General features: G+C 40.0%; 2 protein-coding genes across 7 annotated transcripts; one reads left to right on the forward strand and one right to left on the reverse strand.

Annotated features, from left to right (window-relative positions):
- The first annotated feature begins 817 nt into the window (after positions 1–817).
- On the forward strand, positions 818–2,846 carry cfl1l (cofilin 1 (non-muscle), like). Its single transcript, XM_007546284.1, has 4 exons — positions 818–926; positions 1,731–2,020; positions 2,143–2,219; positions 2,351–2,846. Exons 1-4 carry the CDS (start codon positions 924–926, stop codon positions 2,458–2,460), a joined length of 480 nt encoding a protein of 159 aa, XP_007546346.1. The 5' UTR covers positions 818–923; the 3' UTR covers positions 2,461–2,846.
- A 1,372-nt stretch (positions 2,847–4,218) lies between these two features.
- On the reverse strand, positions 4,219–19,820 carry rrbp1a (ribosome binding protein 1a). Of its 6 annotated transcripts, none has more exons than XM_007546285.2 (27): positions 19,569–19,820; positions 16,536–17,559; positions 15,148–15,314; positions 14,918–15,040; positions 13,574–13,726; positions 13,323–13,441; positions 13,020–13,173; positions 10,976–11,114; positions 10,713–10,894; positions 10,596–10,630; positions 10,416–10,491; positions 10,289–10,326; positions 10,133–10,214; positions 10,008–10,045; positions 9,239–9,311; positions 9,063–9,152; positions 8,888–8,974; positions 8,694–8,783; positions 8,518–8,610; positions 8,388–8,438; positions 8,224–8,304; positions 7,496–7,579; positions 7,192–7,269; positions 6,585–6,668; positions 6,406–6,504; positions 4,817–4,960; positions 4,219–4,725 (listed from the first exon to the last, which is right to left on the reverse strand). In XM_007546285.2, the coding sequence occupies exons 2-27, from the start codon at positions 17,539–17,541 to the stop codon at positions 4,687–4,689; spliced, it is 3,405 nt and encodes a 1,134-aa protein (XP_007546347.1). In that variant the 5' UTR covers positions 17,542–17,559; positions 19,569–19,820; the 3' UTR covers positions 4,219–4,686. The 6 variants fall into 6 exon arrangements, with proteins under 6 accessions (XP_007546347.1, XP_016524028.1, XP_016524029.1 ...); XM_016668542.1 differs by having other exon boundaries at positions 10,596–10,633; positions 16,536–17,579; XM_016668543.1 differs by having other exon boundaries at positions 10,596–10,633; positions 15,148–15,311; positions 19,569–19,819.
- Between the last annotated feature and the right edge of the window lie 4,264 nt (positions 19,821–24,084).

A 24,084-nucleotide genomic window follows, 5' to 3' on the forward strand; every position in this document is an offset into this window, starting at 1 on the left:
AATCACGTCACAGATATGCAGCATCTGTGCGATGCGATCAGGTAAATATGCACCAAAATATCTGAGGAATGTTTCCGACACTGGGACACAGACGCAGAAGACAGCTCTGAAGGCAAAATGGGTACCTAATAAAGTGGCCTGTAAGTGAAAATTGCTATCAATGAAAGCTGTCAGGTCCTGAAACTGAAACTACATCCAGAAACTGTGTAAATCTACGGTGACTGGCCAAATGTTCTTTAAATTGGGATGGAGTCCAAGATTCCCTTTCTGTCACAAAAAAGCAAATGTATATGGAGATTTTTTTTTTTTTTAGCTGCAACAGTGGAAGGGATCTCTGTTAATTGCAGACATTTATGGTCTGTTGGAACTGAACCATTCATGTTCTTGTTTATCCCACTTATCACCGGCATGTGCTGTCCCAGTTTCAACAGGTAGCTTAAATTCCCTAATCGTCATGTCTCCACTTGTCCTACCTTTTACCTTAAAAGGAGGCCTAGCTGCGTCTCAGCAGCAGCAGATGGGTTAAAGCGTGGACAGGTTTGCTTTCCATATAAGGCTATGAGTTGCTAACCTTCAACACCTGGAGTTTTACTTGGAAAACCTAAGTCAGTTTATGGATTTGCACCACTGAATCAAATTATAACGGGGGAACTTAAACGTGTGGGACTTTGTAATGCAATCCGAGCAATGGCAAAAACTGTGATTCGGGCTTTGCATGAGATATAATTAAAAGCCGAAGTTGCAGCTGTAAGTGTATCACACCTGCGCCGAAGTGGGTGGGTCTGTTGGAGGTGTGCTCCCTTAGTGCAGCTCCTCCTCTATGAGTCAACCTGCTGCTCTTCCTTCTTATAACCCGCTCAGCAGTCTGACTGCAGCTGCCATTTTTTCTCTGCTGCCTCTTTCCTTCACACATCACAAGCACAATGGTGAGTGAGTGAGCGAGCACACTTCCTGTGAGATTGTGGTGGATTTTAGATGAAATGTGATCTTGAATAAGAGTTCAGTTTTATTTGTTTGGCTCATAGGAAATGCAATCATTATGTCTTATTTTTTGTTGTTTTAGTCACTTCCTTATTTTAGAACATGTGGAACATTTGAGTTTGTATATATGTAGTTTTTAAGTGATTTTAAAATTAAAGAGGGTTTATAATCTGGAGCTTATCGGGTGTGAACTATTTAAGGGGGTGAAAATGAACCAGGTGGCGAAAAGGGTTTGTACAAGGTGTGGTTTGCCTCCAAAATGGAGGGAGCTCTGTACGTGTTTGAAACTTGTTGAGGGTCGCTGAGGGCAGAGTTTCTTGTGCTAACTTGTTCCAGACTGACTGGAATGCAGTTGAACCAAGGCCCAAGACTGGCTGGGAAGCAACACTTTAATTCAAAGAAGACAGAAGTTCATAAAGCTTTTGTGAGCTTCATTGCCTCAACTGGACTGACATTTTTGCACTCAGTTTTGAAGTTGTGAAGAGCTTCCTGTTTCTTCATCTCTCTGTTCTGCTTTTCTTCTCAGAACCAGAGTACAAGTAAAGAGGAGCTGCTGAAGCTCCAATCCAGGCCCAAATTTGACAAAAGGGTCTGGATTGTGGCAGTTTCTAATGTATTAGTAAAGTTTCAGAGCACAAAACTGATCATTAATCTCGGCACACTCCTTTAGAAAAGCATTTTTTCCCCTTTTTTTTTTTTTTTTTGAAATACCTGCTTCAACCCTAAAATGTGAATTTCTGTTTTCTCAGGCATCTGGAGTGCAAGTCGACGACCAAGTGAAGGACATCATCAGTGACATGAAAGTGGTGAAGAGCGACGCGGATGCAAACGAGCGCATCAGAATTGTGGTCTTGGAAATCAAAGAGGGTTTTATCAAAGTGGAAAATGTCTTCAGAGAAAAGGATTTGAGCGGGGAGAACGACATCTTCAAGTTCTTCTTGAATCAGCTGGACAAGGACAAGTGTCGCTACCTGCTGTACGACTGCCACTTTGAGACCAAGGAGTCGAGCAGGAAAGAGGAGCTGGTCTTTGTGATGTGGTACTTGCAGATATTTCTTTCAGGCAAAATTTGTCATTTTTAAGTAGTCGGAAATGTGGGGCTACTGTGTTTATGAGAACTGAACAGGATTGGCAAGCTGGCTGACCATTTCTTTGTTCCAGGGCTCCTGAAACCGCACCCATCAAGTCCAAAATGCAGTACGCTAGCTCAAAAGACTCTCTTAAGAAGGTTTTGACAGGTAGGTTTTTGCTTTCTTAATTTAAGCGGTGTTGTAAAAATCCCATGTTTCAACTCTTGAGTGACTTAATGCTTCACATTCATTTGAGGAAATTTATTAAATTTAATTTGTGTGTATGTATATCTTCTCAGGCATCAAACACGAGCTGCAAATGAACGACCTCTCAGATTACGGCACCAGGGACCAATTTGCAGCAAAGATCAGCAAAAACGTTATCAAAGTTGAAGGCCATGATGTCTAATGAAAAAAATCAAATCCTGCTTTTGAAAAGCCGACTCTGATCACAGCTTCTAATCTTCTGATTCAGTTTGTTTAATCTGGTCTCTTAAAAAAATAAAATAAAATGGGGGTGGGAGGAAATTGTCAGATCCCTTCTGTTCCTCTAAAGCTCTGTACATATGGTTAGATTCTTGCATGTTCATGTACAATTGATCTGGGTACATAAGCTGTAAAATACTTTCAGTTTTACAAACTCTGTATGACCGGGCTTATAGTTTGACCCACAACTGCATTTCTTAGACTATTGCACAGTGGCCACATGGAAATACTGTACATCTTTGTATGTAAAAGAACTGAAAATTACAAGAAAGTCAGTCAATGTATTGTCAAATAAAGTGAGTGCAACAATTTTTGTATCTTTTTTTTTTTTTTTAAGTCATTTGTCTAGTAGGTAAATTTGCACATTGAGGCTCAGGATCTTGCATTTTGTACCTCCAGAAAGCTGGCTGTCCTGCAGATGCATTAGAAAAAGTAAAGTGCATTAATTGACTTTAGCATACTAACCAAAAAACAAGTAATTCTGAGATTTGACCTAATTTAATGACATTTTAATGCAATTTAGCGGGAGAATAACTGCAGTGTTCTGTCTTAAGCATAAATAACTTTGAGTATAAATGTGACTGCCTTATCTGACAAACTTAAGTTTTCTATTATGGCAACTAAAACCTTTGTGCTCAACAGCTAACTTAACTTCCCAAAAGTCATTGCATCTTTAAGGAAATGAGATTTCCTGCTTCAAACCATGAAGGGCTGAGCAAACTAAAATTGCAACTGATGTGTGGCAGTGTCTCAGTGATGTCACTTCTACTTCTCAGATTCAAACCATATAAGGAATAGTTTGGCAGGAACTTGTCTTCTATTCAAAATGGACCTATTTGCTTTTAACTCTGCATCTGTGTGAAACTGTGCACCACAACGGCTTTCTGTTGCAAGTTGGCGAAGTTTAAACAATGCTGGGTTTTAGTTTCACTTCTACAAAGTCTTTTAAAAGCAGATATGGATCAAGCCTGAAACCAAAGCACACAACATTCATTGTGCAAAACATTTCCTGGTGTAACTCAAGAGCAAAAAGAGGCTGAAACCATTTTAACGTACTAAATTTATGACCAAATTTGACATGTAGCAAGAGCGTTGAAGTGTTGTAATACTTCCTGACAGACCTGTGACAGTTTTTTTTTTTTTGAACCCAGGCAGGATGTGCGACTGTTGATGGGGGTGTTTGTTGCATGAATGCCATACAGGGCAAATTCTTCTAGGCCCCATCCAAAACCACACACAGGCCCAGTAAAGCTCTTTAAGCATTAAAGCAATTTTTTTTTTTTTTTTTACATCTATAAATATATTTTAAAATTTCACATTTATAGAAACATAGCACAAAAATTAAGGACTTGTATTTAGTCGATTTATAATGGTTATAGAATAGCATGAAAACCAAGTTCTGATTACATATATTCTGCATATAAAAATACTTTTTAATATATATTTTTTATATTAAAAATGCTTAGTTGTAAAATGGAATATCTGGATTATCAGAGAAAAATTTATGTTTTCATTGTCTGTAATGTGTTTTTATTTATTTATTTATATTCAAAAAACATTGGTTTCAAAGTTTGAACTTAATTACTGAGGTTTTGTCTTCTGATTTGTCCACATGCATAACTTTGAATCAGGAAAGGAAATATAAAATCTCTCTCTCACTCACACACACAACAGCAGCAGGTAGTGCTCAACTGTAGTTTATTCATTCATACAAATCTGATGTGTTTGTCAGCCAGCTGCAGAGGAAAAGCAGGCTCTACAATGAACCATAAAGTGTTCCCATCATTCAACCACATAGAAAAGACATACAAAGTAATTGCACAGATTGAAGCACGTCTGACGTGCATTCACGTTCCCTTTTTAACACTGAACTATGGGGGGAAATGTTTGGACTATAAGGCAAAGGGATAAATAACTTCTGACATAGTCAGAATCGTAGATGGAATGTGGGCTTCAGTAAAGACTGCAGCAGGATACTCTCCTCTAATCTTGCTTTGAAATATTCATTACACAAAAATATTTGATCCCTAAAAGTTGCAACGAAATGCAAACAACTACAGTACAAGAAAGAATAAATTTGGAATGCATAACTAGGTAATTATAAGGCATATTTGGCGGTTTTATTGTAGCGTTCCTGGTGAGCTTCAACTCAGACGGATGTTCCTTCCTTCAGTTCCACAAATTCCCCCTGAAAAAAAAAAAAAAAAGAAATATGAAAAAGTGACAAAATATGGAAAGATTTAAAGCCAATCTGTGTGTTATAGCAGTAGGAGACGCACTTTGACCTCCAGGTGTTCCTGTAATGTTCTCACAGTCTCTCTCTCTTTGGTCAGCTGCTCCTGAGTGGCTTTAAGAAGCTGCTGGAGCTTAGTGGCTGCTTGGCCAAGGTCTTTGGACAGCTTCTTCTCCTTCTCAAGACGCTCCTGTTCAAATTATAACATAACTGAATGGTGTAAAATCTGTAAAATGTTTCAAAGATTTGAGGAAAAGAAACTGAATGGCTCAAGCTTTGACAGATAAGGTTGTCAAATGTAATCAAGATTATTAACCATGTTAAATTGTCACCAACTGTAGAGAGGGTCTTGTTTCACACGATGTTTAGATGTTGGCGTTTAACTCTGATAACCACATAATTGTGCTGGTCTCACAGTCAAGTATATAAACATTTTTTTATACCAGTTAAAAGTGTTCCCCTGTTTTATCACAACAAGATAAAATGAACTTCATAGGAAACAACATAAACTGGTTGTTTTTGAACACCTATAATCTGAAAAATGTGGGGTAGATTTGCACTTAGATTTCTACCTAACCTGACAGGACAGGAGGTCATTGATCTGTAAAGCAGCCAAGAGGAAGCTGCAGAGGTCCGCAGCTCAAGTGGAAGAAGATTGCACTGACAAAACGACTTAGTCTTACGCAGCGCTACACAAATCTGGTCTTTACTAAAGAGCAGAAAGAAGATGGCCGCTGTTCAAAGTGCCACAAAAAGTCCTGTCTGCAGTCTCTCAAGTCAAATATGGAGAACAGCAAACATGTAAAAAGAAGATCGACAAACATGTCGAGAGGAGATCAAATTTGACTTTTAGGAATATGAGCAAAGCTATGTGGATAATCCATACTTCTAGGTGAGACCTCGTATGGGCAGCATCATGCTGCGGGGATGCTTCTCTTCAGCAGGTTGTGGTGGATTCTCAGTCATCCAGGTTATGATAGTCCTGTGCGCTTCAAAAGAAGTGGTCTCGCAGAACTTTTGAGAATTTTACAGTGGAAAAACCAACTTGCACCCAACAGGATGACAGAGAGGGACTTGTTACGATATGGTAACCATGGTGACGTTTTTTTTTTTTTTTTGTCTCTTTAACTTGTTTTTTTCTTGAAAACAAGTTAAAGTTTTCTTTTGACCTGCTGTGTGTTCACAGCAGGTCAATTCTGTTGAAATTGTTCACATTATGAGAGGGGGAAACGTTGTATGCTGTAACTGACAAATGTGTACAGTATGTATACCGTACGATATGTATTGTTCTCGATAAACTTATCTTTAAAAAAAACAAAACGGAAAAAAAAGAACTTTTCATCTTCTCTTGTATGAGAGGTGAATAGTCTTTGAGAAATAGAAGAAATCCAGTTACCGTCTATTTAAACACTCAAGATTTACTTTAACAGGGACAACGAAGCTGGTCAGAGTTAATGGAAATGTTGATTGAGATCGTACAGCACAGCTTTAGATCAATATACTCTCATATTTACATTTGGGGCCGGCTGATTTTTGTGGCTTCTTTTGAATAATAAATAAAGGAAAGTGTTTATCGCAGCAGAATGAAAAGCTGCTGCACTGAGCTAAACATTACATCCGGGTATCTTAACACACCTTGAGCTGAGCTACGTCTTCTGTGTCAGATTGCGGCGCGTCTGTAGAAATTTTTAAAAGATCCAGCTGGGCCTGGAGTTCCCCCACCGTCTTCTGGGCCTGGAAGTCAAAGAGGCGTGTCAGTATGACTCACTGCAGCATCACACGACCAGTGAGCGCACAGGTGACGTCTCGGCTACCTGCTCGAATTCCTCCAGGAGCTGCTGCCTCTGAGTCTCCTCTCCGCGCAGCTTCTCCGTCGTCTGGTTCAACTCGTTCTGAACCTGGCAGCACACACACACCATCACAACGCTGTAAATACACACTTTTCCAGATACGCATGTGTCAAATCAGCACACTGGAGCTGGTCCAAGTTAGTTTCTTGTCGATATGTTTTAGCTGAAATGTTCAAGTAGAGAACTTATGTTCTACTCTGTTAATGGAGGAGAAAATTTGTTAAAACAGGATGGAGGGGAGCATGCTAACAAGGAGGAAGAGCAGCGGTGAGGGTTAAGTGTACTTAGCTGACGCAAACAGTGGTTAGCATACAGAGCTGCCGTCAGAGGAGTACTGGACAGACTGGAAATGAAGCAAGTCCTGAATCTAAACTCATCTGTTCGTGTTTACACACGCTGACTTTTGGCTTTATTGTTTAGCACGTCAGCTAAACCTGATGGCAAATAAAAAGGTTCTTTATTTCAGATTAGACCCAGCTCCTATGGGACGAGTTCTGGGCTGCTGTTCCAGTCGCTGTCTGGTACTTTCTGACAGGAAGCGGAGGGTGCCCTGTGATCCTCGCACCCTGACCTGACTGGGTTCGGCCTCAGCCGGGCCGTTCTGCTCTCCCTGAGTCCGCTTCGTGATCTCGCCCAGCTGTGCTCTGACCTGAAACAGGAAGCCGTCGCCAGTCACTCGTTACGCAATCGCCGTGGATGAATCCCGTGACGTTACTGACACCTTACAGAGCAGGTTGTGAGCATAAAGGAGGGATTTCCACTAATTCCTCACACCTCCCCTCTCAACGCAGTCGCTCAGGTATTTGGATTTGTACATGTTTGTCTTTGAAGGCCAAAAAGAAAAAAAAGAAAGGAGCATTGAAATAAAAATTCACCTGTTGGAGCTCCTCCTTGTGTGCCCGGACATCCTTCTGGGCCAAGTCCAACTGGTTCTGATAATCTGACAGCTGCAGCTTCAGCTGAGCACAGAGGGGACAAATAAAAGATATGAAATAGATGGAATTCATTTGGGTTCAGCTTCTTCACTCAAATTCCTAAAAAAAAAAAATCCAGGGCAACAAATTGCCTTGAACATTAGTGAACAACCAGCATTAGGGTATAAAACAATATTGTAAGTTTTGAACCTCTGATAGAGGTCTGCTCACTTCATCTAAAAAATAATAATAATAATAATAAAATGAAAGAGTATGGTAGAGGTAAGGAGCTCTGGTCACACGAGGAAAAAAAAACTGAATCTTCCAATCAAGAAGATATTTTAAAACTTCCAGAGTTTGAAAGTGGAAAAATAAATTGAGTACAAAACATTTAAGATTCAAATGTGAGTTTGGCTTCTTTCACAACTTTTTAAGGCTGGATCTCATTTAGAGTCAACATATCTGGAATGGTTTATCTTGCACTGAGGTTCTTTTAAAAAGGTCAGTTTATGACAACTTTATGTAGGTTGAAAAAACGGAAAAAGGGAAATCCAAAGATTTATAATCACAAATTCAACCCTGATGAAAAGGGGTTCAAAGTTGTACGAGTAACACATGGAGATTCAATAGAAAGAGACAGCTTGTATTTATTGTGTGTTTATATAAGAGATTGGTTCCTGCTTGCGTACCTGCGCCACTTCCTCTGAGGTCATTAGGTTGTCTGATTGCTTTTCAAGCTGAGCTTCCAGAAGCATCACTTGTTCCTTCAACTGAACAAACACACAAAACAGAACATTTAACATTTTTACTCAAAAACTCCCTGAAAATGTGAATTACAGTAAGAAAAACCAACCTGTTCTACACTTTGGTTTTCTGCTTCCAGCTTGCTGACTTTCTGCAAAGCCTGTCAGAGTCACAGAGGGAAGAGCGACGTCTCAGACGGAATCAGACTGATCATGACCAAAGGTCAGGCTTCCACATACCTCCTTCAGCTGTTCTTCTGAGTTTGCCATCTTTGACTTCCAAACCAGCTCCTCCTCTTCCACGCTTTTCTGCAGATGTTTCAGCATTCCTTCCTGCATCATAATTACACAAGTAGTATCTATTGAACACAGAAAGCTAATGACTGTTCCATGTTGTGCCGATTTCATCCACTTACAGTTTCAGCCAGGACCGTCCTGTACTGGTCACATTCAGCCTGAAGGGAACTGTAGTTCTCCTCCGATTCCTTCAGTTTCTCCAGCAACTCCTGTAACAACAACAACAACAAACGTCCAAAGCTTCTTCTGGAAACATTTTCATCAACTTTATATTCATTTGTGAAAAAAATAAAGAAATAAAGGAAATGCTTACTGGCGATGCTGTGCTTGAATGAGACTCCTTACTCTGCTGGCTAAGGGCCTCCTGAGCTTTCTGTGTAAATGCTTTTAACCAGTTGGGCTAAATAAAAAAAGAAAGGAAAACAGAAAGATCATCACTGTAAATTGGATCGCTGTCACAGTATCGGTTAGTGATCTCTGTTACTTACCTGCTCTGTCTCCACTGGAATCTGTGGGAAGAGCGACTGAAGAGCTTCTTTGGCTTCGTTCTGAAGAGCTGCCAGTTGAGCCACACCATTCTGCAGCAGAGGACGGCCTAATCAGTTGGCTCATAAACACCAAACCATAAAGTCATTCATGTAAAACAAACAAAATGAAAGCTTACAGCATCTGTGGCAGCTTTTGCTTCCCTCAACTCCTCTTGCAGTGATGCAACAAGGGAATCCTTCTCAGACAGACTGACAAAAAACAAAAGCATAGTTCCTCAGTTCTCGGTTCTGTTGAACCCAAAGTAAAGCACAGATACGACAGTTCTCTATGAATTTATTTATGGCAGATGTTCCTACAGTGGCCAGGCAATAAATAACAGCAATAAATACACCAACAAAAGCAACTTTTGACCATTACATAAAAGGAACAAACTCTGGAGATGGATATATAGATATAGACATCCCTGCATCATATTTCAATTATACATAGTATAATATTTTCCCACAGCACAAAATCAGAGACCAAATGGAAGTCATGAGTCTATCTAAGAAAAAAAAAGTAACAGCAACAATAAAAGCTTTAACCAAAAACATTTAAGACTTGACTAGTACGGAATATATTTAATATACTGAGACTGGATAAATTTAAATAACTTGCAGAACCTCTCAAGCCCTGATCTATGAAGGTTTACAGGACAATAAAAAAAAAAGTAGTAAATTGTCAGGTTTTGCTTTTTAAACTTTTTTCTGTGGATGTTTCATCTAGTCGGAGGCTAAATGAGTTTTTCCTCACACCAGCTTATTTCCATGTTTCAACACATCCAGACTTTGAGCAGAGTGAAGGAGCCCTTGGACCCTTCATATAATCTTCACACATATTACCAAATCACCTTTTAACACTTTGAACAAAAAGGAATGAAGTAAAATCCAGGTGCAGTGTGTTACCTGTTCTGCAGTTGTGTGACCTTTGCTGAAGTGTCCGACTAGAAAAAAAACACAAAAACACAATATTTGCTCAGTAACACCCCGTCGGCCATAGAATAATTCACATTTAACACGAGGAAACTTACTTTTGCGTTTTCAACTTGCACCATCTCTTCTTTGAGGTTTTTGAGTTCTTCCTGAAGTGAGCTGACAAAGCTGGCATCCTCACTAAACAGATTAGCATCAGTTAATTTGTGCTTAGCCAGCAGGATCTCAGGGACAAACAAAGGAAAACGCCTTACCTCTTATTTTTTTGCTCAAGTTCAGTAATGGCGTTCTCCTAGTGGATCAGATTCTCATTGTTAGCATCAAGAATAACAGTGGCTCCACTGGACAGTGGATTTAGTACTAATTGATTGTAACACTCACTGCAGCTTCCTGCTTTATCTGCAGCTGCTTCAGTTCTTCATGAAGTGAACTCAGCTGGCTGTCCTTTTCTTGAAGGCTGTAAAAAAACAACAACAAACAAACAAAAAAAACCTAATCAGTAAGAAAAAATCTTTCCTTTCACATGTCATGCCTGCAAAACACAAAAGACGACCCACTTACCTGAGCTTTAGATGTTCCAGTTCTGCTGGCTTGACCTGCTGATAAAGTGATAAAAATCACTGAGCGTTTTGTCCAAGCAAAAGTCAAACTGAAAGATCAAAAACAAAAATGTCCTACCTGCTTGCCATCCTCATCCTGTTTGCTCTGACTAGCCTCCAGCAGGGAGTTGATGGAGGCCAGCTGCTGTGTGAGCTGGCTCTTCTCCGCCTGCGTCTCCCCGAGCTGGGCAGTGAGGGTCTCCACCTGACCAGAACGCTCCTTGACCTCTGCCTCCAACCTCTCTATGCGCACTTGGTACTCTGCACGGGCAAAACGCGACTTACTCTACACCGTAGCATGAAAAAGGTCATGAACACGACCCTGCCACGCCTTTCTCTGACCTGACACCGCGCTGCTGTCCTGCTGGCTCTGCTCCAGAGTGGCCTGCAGGCTGCTGTTTCTGCTCTGCGTCGTCCTGAGCTCCTCGCTCACCTCCTCCAGCCGCTTCTGCAACGCCTGCTCACTTTCTGCACGGCTCGCCTGGGGGATTTTGGTTAAAACGTGTCAGACAGCAGGAGGCAGCAAAGGCTTACTGAATCATTGATTAAGATATGAACTTAGAAAAAAGTGAATTAAATAATCTAAAAGAAAATAAACATAAAAAGCTATACCCTGAGTGTTAGAATCAGTTTGGCAGGGAGGAGTTAACATTTTAACACTTTTTCACAGAGAGCGCACTGAACATTAAGGAATTTAGAGATGATTCAGACAGACGGCTGCCGCGCTTTTAGAGCGCCTGGTTGCAACACAGCAAGATGCTCGCAAACATGAAACAGCTGCGATGGAGAGTAGGTTAATGATTAAACAACAGGGCATGTCAGCCGTGCTGACTAAGTCGCTACAAATAACCAGTAATAGAGGAAGAGCCGCAGCATGTGAGCCACCGGCGGCACAGACAAGTTGCAAATGAACTGAGACGTACTTCCTTTCAGTAAGCCATGGGGTTTGACTTGAAACCAGGAAGTGAACAAATATTAAACCAGGCAATTTATTTATTTACAGATACATTTTTAAATACGTTTAACTGTAATTAAAAGAAAAAAAAAAAAAAGAAACCGTCAAAATAGACACTTAACATAAAAATGTTGGGCACAATGCAAAATTTGTTTGTCTTACTTTTGCTTTTAAGAGTAAGTAGGATCTCAAACTTGACACACCCAATTATTAAAGCTGGCTTAAAACAGCAAGCGGTTTCGTTGTGACTCATATCCTGTTCTTCCTGCTGAGAATAACTTAAGATTTCTAGAAGAAGAAAACAATGTGTGCAAAAAATTCAGGACATCAAGGGTCTTTCTTTGATATGATACTTTGCTTTATTAAGCTTATATTGTTGTTACTCATTTATTGTTGAGCAGGTGAAAATGTTTAATTGTGCATGGAAACCACAAAGAGCCTAGTCATGTTTTCTGTCAGGCTTAAAGAGCTAAGCTCTTTATAAACACCTACAAATCCCTTTATCACCTGTCACATTTATTTGAGATGTTTTTAATCGCAAGAGTCCTCCAGAATCCTCAAGTATGAGGATGGGTTTAAAAATAAAAACGTTAGAACAAACATACAGGAGGCTTTCGCAGTTCTTTCCTAGGACAGCTGACAGTGTTGGTGTTAAATTTAGTATTTTTTCCTTATGTTTTCATTGCATGTCATTTTCTTTGTTTACTTTTAAATAAGCTTTTATTTTGATCTCAATTTTAATTGTGCAACTTCATCTTTGATGAACTATTTCAGCTTTTTGTATCCCATTTCCATTCAAACTATAAAGCGTTGAAATTTTATTTATATACCGATTTGTATTTTATCTTACTTTGTTTCTTACTGCCATCATATCTTAAATTACTTCCACCCATTTCTTAGTACCATCAGGGGTTTTGTTGTTTGCTTGTATTTATGCCCAATTTAAAAAATATATATTTATTGACTTTGATTGGTAAAAATCATTTTAATATTTGGTCAAACAAACATACATTGGGCCATTTAAGCCTAGTTTTTAAACGGTTTTCTGTGTTTTGGTTTTGACTTGGTAGGGCACAACTCGTTTCTTGTGAGGCATAAAGTCGTCTGAAGGATCCTTACAGAAATATTTAATCAAGTTTACCAGATTTAGAAACTTTACAGTATTTTTCTTGAAGGTGAGTTATTACACATCTACACCGATTCCAAATCCCTGCAGTAATCCATTCCCTGAACACGAGAAGGTCAGTGAATAGGTGGGAAAAGGCTTACTTTTTTTTTTTCTCTCTCCACTTCATAACCATGTGGCTACTGAAACACGACACTGGGTTTAATAGAAAACAACAAGAATAAATCTGCTTCCACATGGAAACCCGAGCAGCTCTCCTGTATATGATAATAAAAAAAAGTGCCGTTCCCACAGGCCGGGCCAACCTGCAGCAGTGAGAGCTGCTTCTCTGCGGCAGAGAGCTTGGACTCCAGCCCTTTCCTGACGTGCTCATCAGTAAGGAGACTTTCCGTCTTCTCTCCGAGCTCTTTGGTTAGCTTTGCACATTCCTGACGCAGCTTGGCCAGCTCTGCATTTTGTCTGATCGGAGAGCGACGGGAAAAAAAAAAGAAGAAAAAAAAAAGGGAGCGAGATTAAGTGAAGAAAAGTTTAGAAACCAAGTAATTCAAAGACAAAACACCAGGTGTACTACATATAAGGTCTATAATTAAATGTAGTTAGAAACTCACTTGCTCTCAGCTTGACTAGTTGCCTGGTTTAGAGCATCGCGGAGGATTGAATTTTCCTGCTGCAGACGAGCAAGTTGGGCGTTAGGACCTTTTTCCAGCTGGTCCTGCAGGCTCAGGATCTGCAGTTTAAAGTTGTTTTTTTTATCAGTAACACTGCAGAAATAAAAGCATCTATACAACAATATATTTCAGCAGATAAGGATCCAAGATCAAGTTCTTACCAAATGAACAGTGATATTAAATGAACTAACCTTTGCATTGAGCCTCTGGGTCTGGGCTACATGGTCCTGGTAACTGGCCTGCATGCGCGCTTGCAGAGCGATCATCTCTTGCTCCCTCTTGCTCAGCTGAGAGCTGAGCCGCGTCTCCACGCTGGCCACCTTGGATTTCTCCGCCGACAACTCCTGGTGAATGCAAACTACAGTCAGACCCGTTCACTTCACGTTTCTGAGGCTGCAGAGTCACTTCAGGTGAAGAAATTGTGAAAATAGCCATCACTAATTTCACTTTTTAATCTTTAAGTGAGACTTTGGTCTGGTAATGTTATTAAACACATAGTTTTTACAAAACAAATGTGATTCAGTGTGAATCACATTTAGATTTTCAATTCAAACTATGGTAAACATTGAAGCCGAGTACTAGCAAACCCCGCCTCCCTCTGGATGGATTCTGACTTTAATACAGGAGCTTTATAAAGATTTGTTCCAATAAGAAATCTGGTTTTGATCAGCAAGTTATTTTGTGTGCTTTATTCTAGCACCACCTTCAGGACAAAAAAAACAAAACAAAAAAACAACAACCTAAATTTAGAGTCGGTATGAGATTCTCTGATAACCTTCAGTAAAAACATCACTGCAACAGCACGTTAAAGCAGAAATGTTTACCACCAACCAGTTGCTTTTATTTAACTCTTTTGGCTTCCTTGATGTTTTTGTTTCATCTTTACACAATACTGTGTTGATTCAACTAAAACGTGGTCAGATTGTGTGTTTCAGGGTAGTTTTAAATTTTCATTATTTTCCTGTTTCCTTTCAGCATGTTTGAGCCACTGACTCATTCAAAATCCTCTTTCTGGATACAGAAAAATTGCAATCTGACTTGTTTTCCATATTTCCGAGTGGAAAAACCCTCCAGCATGTCATGCTTCATAGTTATCTAAGAAGGTAAAGATAGCTTTTTTTCATGTATTGTAATTCTGCAATTTTGACTTCAAAGACTAAAAAAAAAATTTTCCAATTTTGATCAATCAACCTTGGACATACTCAGGCTCAGGTATGATTAGACTTATTTTTTAAGATGGGATTGTTTATTATTTATTTTCCTAGATTAGAAAGGAAAAGTGAAGCGTCTTAATCTTTGCCAGCAGGAAGGGGAGGGACAACACCGCATGGTGAAATCTCTGATTTCCTAAAACTTTCTCTAGTATCTCAGGACTTTTAAATCACAGCAGTGACTGACATACAATTTTTAAGTTTGGCTTGGTTTGTACATTGGTTCACCTCGACACTAGCCTACAAGCAAATCTGAACAGCAAAACCTGATTTGAAGGATCCCAGCACAGAAAATGTGTCGTGATGAGCATTTCAGTTTTGAACCTTGGTCATTTCTCGAAGACGATTCTTAGCTGCAGAAGCATCTTCCTGCTCTGCTGCCAGCTGCTTCTCTCTCTCCTCCAGCTGCTTCTTCAGCATCGTGACCGGATCTCCCTTCTGAGTGGCCTAAAAAAAAATCACAATACACAGAAAAAAAAAGTACATATCTCTCTTTATGTTGTGGTTCTTTTTTTTTTTCCCCATCCCCAATCACCAACTGCTGAGTTTCATACCGTGTGCCAGGTATCCTGGATGATGCCGACTTTCTCAGAGAGGATCTCGATGAGCCTGTGCGCCTCCCCCTCACTGAACACCATGCTGCTGATGGTGGAAACCAGAGATTTATAGGGCAGGTAGAGCGGAGCATCAGCAGAGTCGACCACCGCCGCCGCTACAGCTGCTGGAGAGAAATAAACATGATGGCAGCAAATTGAGAGACAAGAACAAACGGATTTATTATTTTTGGAAAGCTTCGGGCTTTCCTGAAGATGACTGCATATGAGGAAAAAGGACAAGGTTGAGACTTGTTCTTTGAATATGTGGCACTGGGCAGTTTCAGATGGTAAAATGCTGGGCCGCTGTGGCACCAGGCGGAGACGAGCCGCAGGGACAGGAGAAGGTCAGCCCCTCCTCTCTGCTCATTGTCAGAGGCACTGAAAAGCTTTGTAAGCTAACCAAACAGGGCCAACAGTGTTTGGACAAGCTGCTGTGCTCTACGCCCCTCAGAGCGGCGTGCCAGACGTTACCCACCGCTGCCCCTTGGTACTGTGGGTACACAGCTGGAAGCTCATCACTACTGACAGGTTGTTTCTGCCTTGCACTAGACTGCACAATTATGTAACCCAACTATGCAGGCATGCCTTCCCTCTTGATTCAGCGGCACAAAACGCATAATCACCAGTGTTGTGGCTAATGTAGTTCCTGGCTCCACGACCACTTCCTGCACTTCAGAGGAGAAAACTAATTTCTGCAATGGAAGCTCTAAAAATCAACAGCAGCTCTGAGCTTTTGGTAAAGGATCAGTGACCAGTTTCCTTTTAGTTATTCATATATGTTACCAAACTAAGTAAAAATATATAGTGACACATTTAAAAATGGAAATGCAGGAATACTGACGCCACTAAATCAGGCTTCCTACATGTTTTTCTATTTCCGATTCCAAGCTTTTCCAGACTCAAAATTCCAGACTTCCCGATCCTTCCAGCAAATAAAAAAAAGAATGCAAAAGGTTTCTGTGATTTTATGGCAGATAATTATTTGAATGTAGAAACTGTGACTGCTGAAAGAAGTAAGGTGGATAAACTAACAAATAAAAGACATAGATGGGTAGAAGAATTAGACAGATGAATGCGATGGACAAAAGGACAAATGGACTGACAAAACAGAAAGAACGGATGGCATGATGGGTAGATTTCTTTAGACAATGTGAAAAGAAATAAACATTTCCATAATTTCTTTTCTCTTTCCGTGATTATCCAGATTTGGAGAAATCTTTAATCAAATGCAACATTTTTCAGACTGTGTAGGAACTCTAAAATGTTTAAAATATGACCAAACCTGAATATACAACATGGCTTCTAAAGCAGAATGAAGTAAATTTGTCCTGATCATATTTGCTTACCGGGCTCAGACTTCTTCTTGGAAGCCTTCTTTTTGGGTTCTTGTGCTTTGGCTGGAGCAGGAGCCTGCTGAGACCCCACTGGAGGCACGGCCATTACTGGAACATCTTTAGTGACCACCTCCAGCACTGGGGCGACCTTGGATGGAGCTGCTGCCGACTTGGCTGGGGCTGTAGAGGACTTGCTTGGTGCCGGGGCAGATTTGTTTGGTGTGGGGGTCGAAGATTTAGCCTGGACATTGGTGGATTTAGGTTGGACATTGGTGGATTTAGGTTGGACATTGGTGGATTTAGCTGACGCAGGGGCAGGAGCAGAGACAGAGGCAGGTTTGGTTGACGGAGGAGCCAAAGCGGATGCAGGAGTGGATTTCAAAGATCCAGAAGCAGACTTGGTTGAAGGGGGTGCAGAGGACGAGGCGGCTGCTTTGCTCTGCACAGCCGGGGGAGGCTGGGTTGCAGAAGAGGCTGCTGAGGACTTTACTGGCACTGCAGCAGACACCACTGGGGCTTGCTGAGTTGAGGCTGGCTCAACCTTCGCCACCTTCTTCTTCTTTTTGTCCTTAGGCGAGGGCACAGGCGATGGCTCAGCAGCAGTTTGGGGTTGTGTCTCCGCAGCCACTGGGGCTGCAGACGGTTTAACTTCGAGGACTGGAGCAGGCTCAGGGGCAGGAACAGCAGATACAGCTGGAGCAGCAGCAGCAGGCTCAATGGCTGCTTCAGCTTCAGAGTCAGCAGCTTCTTCAGCCTTCTCCTGTTCCGGGATTTTTCCATTTGGCTTTTCCTCCTTTTTCTTCCCACGGCTCTTCTTCTCGGCTACTTTGTCCTTTTTCTTTTTCTCCGAGCGAACTGACTGTATTTTACCCAACTCTTTGCGTTGTTTAGCGAGGGCCTCCTCATAAGAGGTTTCCTTCATGGAGAAGGTGGAAACAAGGGCGATCCCTACGGCAGAGATCACCATGAAACCACCAAATACCATAATCCCAAGAGTCTGGGGGTCGTAGATGTCCATCTTTTGATTTCAGTAAACCTAAAAGGAGGAATAGGAACCTATGAACATAAGCAATAATCAAACATACTGTTTACAGCAATAACATAAGCCAGTAATTAGGGTAGTATGGTATTGCATGTCAGGCTAAAAAGAAAAAAGAAAACAGCAGTAAACGTAAAAAGAAATGCTCTAACAAGGTCTTTACTTATAACAACCTCAAGGTGTCGCTAATATCCCTAATACGTTTGAGTGAAGGCTGCAGTGACCAGACTGTGCAGCTCAGATCTTACCTAAAAAAAAATACACACTTCTACTGGGGTAAAGCGTCTACTTAAATAACTGAAAGATCCTCTGTGCACTCTTAATGCTGTTTAACAAAAAGAACAGCATCGATAAGCATTGCAAGAAGAAAAAAAACAACAACAGAAAAACAAACTAAGCAGGAGTCTGTATTGCTCAACAGCTACTTAGCCAATAAAAACTGTTTCTTGGGTGGTGGTGGAGAGATATACTTTCTTTTGATGTTTATTTGTAATTTAAAATATATATATATATTATTTATGCTTCTTATATACATGTGCATGCATGTTTATAATGTTTACACTTCTTCTAAAAATATATAAAAATAAAATATTTTCCCCCACCCCCAAAATATATAGCAAAGATTCATTAAAAGTGCACTTTTTGTTGGCATGAATGTAAATGTTATCACACTTAGTTTTTATAATAATGCCAAAAATGTAAACCGTTATATGAAATTTTGTTGAATGTTTAATAAAACCAACAAAAAATTCTGATAAGATAGAGCATGATCTGTTCTACCTTTAATTTCAAATTCAATAATTAAAGTAATGTAATAAGTATTTTTAGCAGCAAACACTCTATAATTTGATGTATTAATAATTATTAATTAGTAGCCACACAAAGCAAGATGTTTTCCTCAAAAGTTGGCTGGTGGTTCACATTTATTTTCTCTCCTGTTAACTAAAAAAGGCCTGGAAGGCTTTCAGCCTACAACTCCAGTCACAAACCAGAATGCTGAGCCTGCAGGGCATTAAAACCTGCCTGAGATACACTAAAGCGCCTTCTTTACTTTATCCCAGCGCCAGTCTTGGCTTTATTTGTGTCTATCTGTATACTGAAATCCAGGAAATAAAAAAAAAAAAGCATTCCACAAAAAGAAAAAAAAAACATAAAGACCGTTTTCTGCAAAAACAAATGTATATCCACCTTTTAAAAAGGTAACCGTTTAGCAATTTGAGTGCAATCAGAGTCCAGAGTCCCTGTTCATTACAGGGAAGGAGAAGGCTGAAAGGAGAATGGGCTGCTTCCTGATCTGCGGTGTCACACGTCAGTGCATCTCCACTCAGACTGAGCAGAAGAGGAGGACTTCAAGAAAACCCAACCAAGGATGATTTCAGCCTCAACAGGAGACTCAACCTACTGATGTGTTACATGCTACGTGTACTTTCCAACTCCAAACTCCCTGCCTTGTATTCGTGTGCACCGGATTCCCTCTGTGGGAATTAAAATAAGTCTTTGTCCGCTATTTATTTCTCTCTCAGGCGTACTGTTAGCAATATCTGAGCATAACTCGTCAGTTTTTATTACACAACAAAAGATGTGCTTCCACGAAGTTTTTGACTAGTTCATTTAACACATTTAAAGGGATCTGAGGAAAGGGGGGTAGAGGGATTTCAGAAATATTATAAGCACATAATCCAATATAACAATGACATGGTGCAAATTATCACAAGACATAAAGCTTTAAAACGTTACTTAACAGCTAGCTGTAGTGCTATCAGTATTAATCAATGGATTTCGCTAATGTCCAGCATACCAACTGTTGGTCTACACAAGAAAACGCTACAAAGCCCGCAATAAAACCTGAAAATAAATCAAGAACCAAAAGTCTAAATAATCCCTCTCAAGTTTTACCCGCAGTCTTTCAGTCCAAGTAGTTATTTAACGGTTCAGCTCGAAGGTAGCTGTCCAAGCTAGCTAAGCCTGACTCAATGAATAAAATTTTCCAAGAATCCCATACTTACTGCGCTGCTGCTCCTGGTAAAGATACAGCTGCTTGCTTCAAAAAGGTACTGGTTGAGGGCAAAAAACAGGCTCTGGGTTGGAGATGATGTGACTTCTGTGGAAAGCTATCTCTATAATCCAGCTAACTTGAATCTTATTCTTTTTTTCCTCTAACGGCGCTCTCCCCCCCTCACTCCGCTGGATCCGTGGTCTGCTGTGAAGTCGTGGCACTTCGAGCTGGCTAGACGCGCTGGCCCCGTGCCCCTTACAGCTACCATAAATCTAGAAGGGCTCTGATTGGCTGAGAAGGAGCTCAGACTGGAAGAGGTTCCTGCTGGGAGTTGTAGTCCTTCACTGTCAAGTCAAACAAAAGCGGTTTGTTTTTTGAATGGAGACCCTCCACCATCACATCAACACAGCGATTAATACTGTTAGACTTTTCAAATACTTTAAGTTACGTGTAGCAGTGTTTTTAGAAACAGAAATATAACTCTTTACAAAGGAGAGGGTTTTGCAGACTGCAAAACGGGTTCTTCCTTCTGTAGTCTTATGGACATCAACGTGACAAACCTAAAGATTTTTAGTTGCAATCTGACAAATTAAGTTTTCAAAGTATCAAAGAGTTATAAGTTAAAATGCATATTTTAGAATAAACAATAGGATGGGATAAAAATAATTGTATAAAACATCTTAGAAGAAAGAATAAATTATATTTTTCCCTGAAGTCCATTAATCTGTCTGACTATCTGTTTGTCAGTCTGTCCATCTATTATACAAAACATGGCAAAATTACTCATAAAACTCTGTATATGATTAATCCATCCATTTTCTAACACCCTTGTCCTTAGTGGGGTCAGGAGGGGTGCTGGTGCCTATCTCCACCGAGCATTTCAGGCAAGAGGCAGGGTATACCCTGGACAGGTCGCTTGTCTGTGGGAGGGCAACAGAGAGACAAACAGGACAAACAACCATGCACACACACCTAAGGAGAATTTAGAGGAATCATTTAACCTGACAATCATGTTTTTGGACTGTGGGAGGAAGCCAGAGAACCCACACATGCACAGAGAGAACATGCAAACTCCATGCTGAAAGGCCCTGGGCCAGGAATTGAACCCAGGACCTTCTTGCTGCAAGGCAACAGTGCTACCTACTGCACCACTGTGCAGCCCAGGCATTATGAATATTTTAGTTCATATTGATTTTTTCAGACACATACACAGCTATCTCTAGATTCAGTGAAAGCATGATTTATAATCAATCCTTTCATTAGGGGATTTAAAGTTTGAGTTGAGCGTACCACTGTTACGCTGTCTAAAACGCCTCTACATCCAGTGCTAAAGTTTTAAGATGGAAAAGGTAAGTTTCTGTGCGGAATGAGAAGTGGTCATTTGATTTAAGGAATTACACATTTAAAAGTCAATGTAGAAATGATTCCAAATTGAAGAGAAATAGTAAACAATTTGTTTAAGCCAATAAATGAAAGGCATCTGAAGATGCAGCCTTCAGAGAGAGATTTGCTGCAGATAGAGCCTTGTTCAGCAAAATCCTTGGCTATGTTGGAGAGAAAATGCCAAATCACATTCTGCACGTTCCATAACAGCGAGGCTCTGCTGTAACAGAGTCTGCATACTGAACATACCTGTCGGTACAATTTACAATACTGTGGAAAACAGATTTCTTGTCTTTCTTTTTTTGTCACAACTACATATTTCATCTCAGTAAAACACAATGTTAATATCAGACAAATATACCCAGAATAAACTCTTTTCAAACAGTGCAGATGTGTTAATTAAAATATACACTTCACACATTGAAGCAGGTAAATAAATCATCTTTTGGAACCATTAGTATCGTTTTACTTACATAAACCCAATAAAGTTCTGTGATCAGGTCACTTGAGGCCATAACAAAGCTTCTTTTGGTCATATAAAATGCTATTTGTGGCATCAAACATCACCACTGTAAAATGCAGTTGTGGCAACATTATGCTTAGAGGAGGTTTTCTTTTAATGGGGACAAATAAGATTTTCTAAGTTGATGGGTGAAATCAAACCTTACAAAACTCAGTCAGACATTCACTTTCCAACAGGACAACACAAACCATATCCATGTGTTAGGGTGGTATAGTCAAAGTAGACCAAAAACCTGTCGAGAATTAGTGGCAGGGCTTATTAATTTTTGTTTACCGATGCTTTCAACCTAATGTAACTGAGTTAGAGGTGATTTGCAATAAGGAAGCTGTAATTGCAACAAAATTGTCTCTGCAAAATATTGACTCAGGTAGCCTTAATTCTTGTACACTCCACACTTTTCCAAATTTCCATTTATGACGACGTGTGAAAACCATGTTTTTTACCCTACCACTTCACAATTATAGATTCATGTGCTCAATAAAATATATTGAAGTTTGGGTTTGTAATCTAAGAAAAATACAAATTCAATGGTGATGAACATTGTCATGGAGAAAGGCATATCTTTTACTCTGACTTGACAGAAACGAGAAACTAAAGAGTCAGTAAATCTGTATCTGGATGAAACATCTGGTTCTGTTTCAGTAAGGAAGCACAGAAGAATCAGTTATATCAGCAAGCCCTGCAGGTGCGCCATGTCTTTAATAAAGGCCCTTCAGGGGACACAGTTTCTATTTGAGGAGGCTTTTATGCATAGTTTCGGCAAGTCCTGCTTCAGTACTTCAGCCTGTGCCTCATGTAGAACAGTGGGGCTTCAGGAGAGCACTTTACTCCCCCTATCAGAGTATGATGGTGGTAGAGGTCACTTAACCACGAAGCAGACCAGAGTAGTACAAGCTTGGGCTGCTTTTCATTCAACAACATGAAATAACAGACTGAGACTGAGACAGTCTTTGTCTTTTTAGGTTTCACTGCCTTTGTCATAATTCATCACAACAAAGCAGCAACAAAAAATGAACATGAAAAGACCAAATTTAGAAACATCCATCCAGGACTGAAGCTGCAGTGATGTGAAGCAATAGCTAAAAATAAAGGCCTTTGTTTCATGGCGTAAAAACAGGCTGCTCATTTAATGTCTGTTCCTCATTAATCCTGATGTTACAAAAGCAGGCCTTGCTCTTTGGATCCGGCGTGGTAATATCTCTTTAATGTTGCACTTTTAAATACTGTTTGTTCTGAGCACAGCTGGCAAACTAATCTGTTTGCACAGATAATTTGTCATCAGCTCATTGGCTAGAGTCTCTGGTGTTATCCAATCAGACCAAACCTTGGAGGTCATTGTGACTGCAGGACTTGGGTCATCACTATTGACAAATCCATCAGGGACATATATTCTGCTTGTGTGGGAGTCACAACTTTGAAAGTCTCACACATAACCTTTTGCCTCCTGGAATGTAAATGTCAGCCATGATTAGATAAGTCAGTATAACCTAAAACATTAAGTTTCAATTATGGTAAAAACAATAAAATATTACTATATGCTGCTATCATTTAAATTAGACTAGTTAATAATGTTTCATACAGTAGACAAAAAAGTTTTAGCCTATCCTGGGTAGCAGTTGTTCATGAATGAGGACATGCAGTGTGTGCAGTTTGCACATCATTCCCATGAGATCCTTGGCATTTCCTTAAAGTTTACCTAACACACCACAGTGTCCCATTCTGAGATTCACAGTGGTCAATGGATTTAACACAAGCATGCACACAGCTGTGTTAAAAGACCCATATGGTTAAACTTAGTGGGAGCAGGATACACTGCAGGATAAATAGATACTGCCCCCTGGTGGAGTATGTAACCACATTTTGTGTAGTGTAAATTAGAACGTCACCAAAACGTTCAATCATATCATTATTTCCAAAATGTTATAGCTTCACATAAAAATACATTTTAATCCCATAAAGCTAATGAAAAATATGTTTAATAGAGGAATGTTATGCAATTGTCATGTTATCTTCCACACATGATAGGGCAGACTGTTGACCTGACGCCAAAACCACCCACATAGAGGGTAAGCCACAAAAGGTCGTTGCTAAGGAAGCTGGCTGTTAACCAACCACACTAATGTAAAGTTAAGTGAAAGTAAAAAAGTGCAGTAGACAAAACTGTTCTCAAACTGTACTGCACAGGATGTTTAAGGGGTATTAGGCACCAGACCTATAACTATTGAACAACTTGGGCATCTATTACAGCTCAGCAGTCACAGGCTGTACCATGCCATGCTGCACTGATGCAGTAATTAATGCAAAGCAGACAACCAAGTATTCAGTGAATATACTGTACAGCACATTGATATACTTTTTAGTAAGTCAGCATTTCCATGTTAGAAATCCGGTAATGATCTTACGCAACATTACATTTTTCAGAAAACTGAATTTCAGGTTTCATAATGCAAGTCATAATCACCAAAGACAAGAAAAAGAAAAGGAGAAATATATCACTGAATGTAGCGCATCTTTGAGCTTCACTTTTAAAATTTACTGAAAAATCTATGTTTTATTTAGATGAACCTGTGCAGTCCACATGGGGACACGCAGAAAAATTGACTCAACTTCAAAAAGATTA

The sequence above is a fragment of the Poecilia formosa genome, unplaced genomic scaffold (assembly GCF_000485575.1).
Source record: "Poecilia formosa unplaced genomic scaffold, Poecilia_formosa-5.1.2 Scaffold15, whole genome shotgun sequence".
NCBI lineage: Eukaryota > Metazoa > Chordata > Actinopteri > Cyprinodontiformes > Poeciliidae > Poecilia > Poecilia formosa.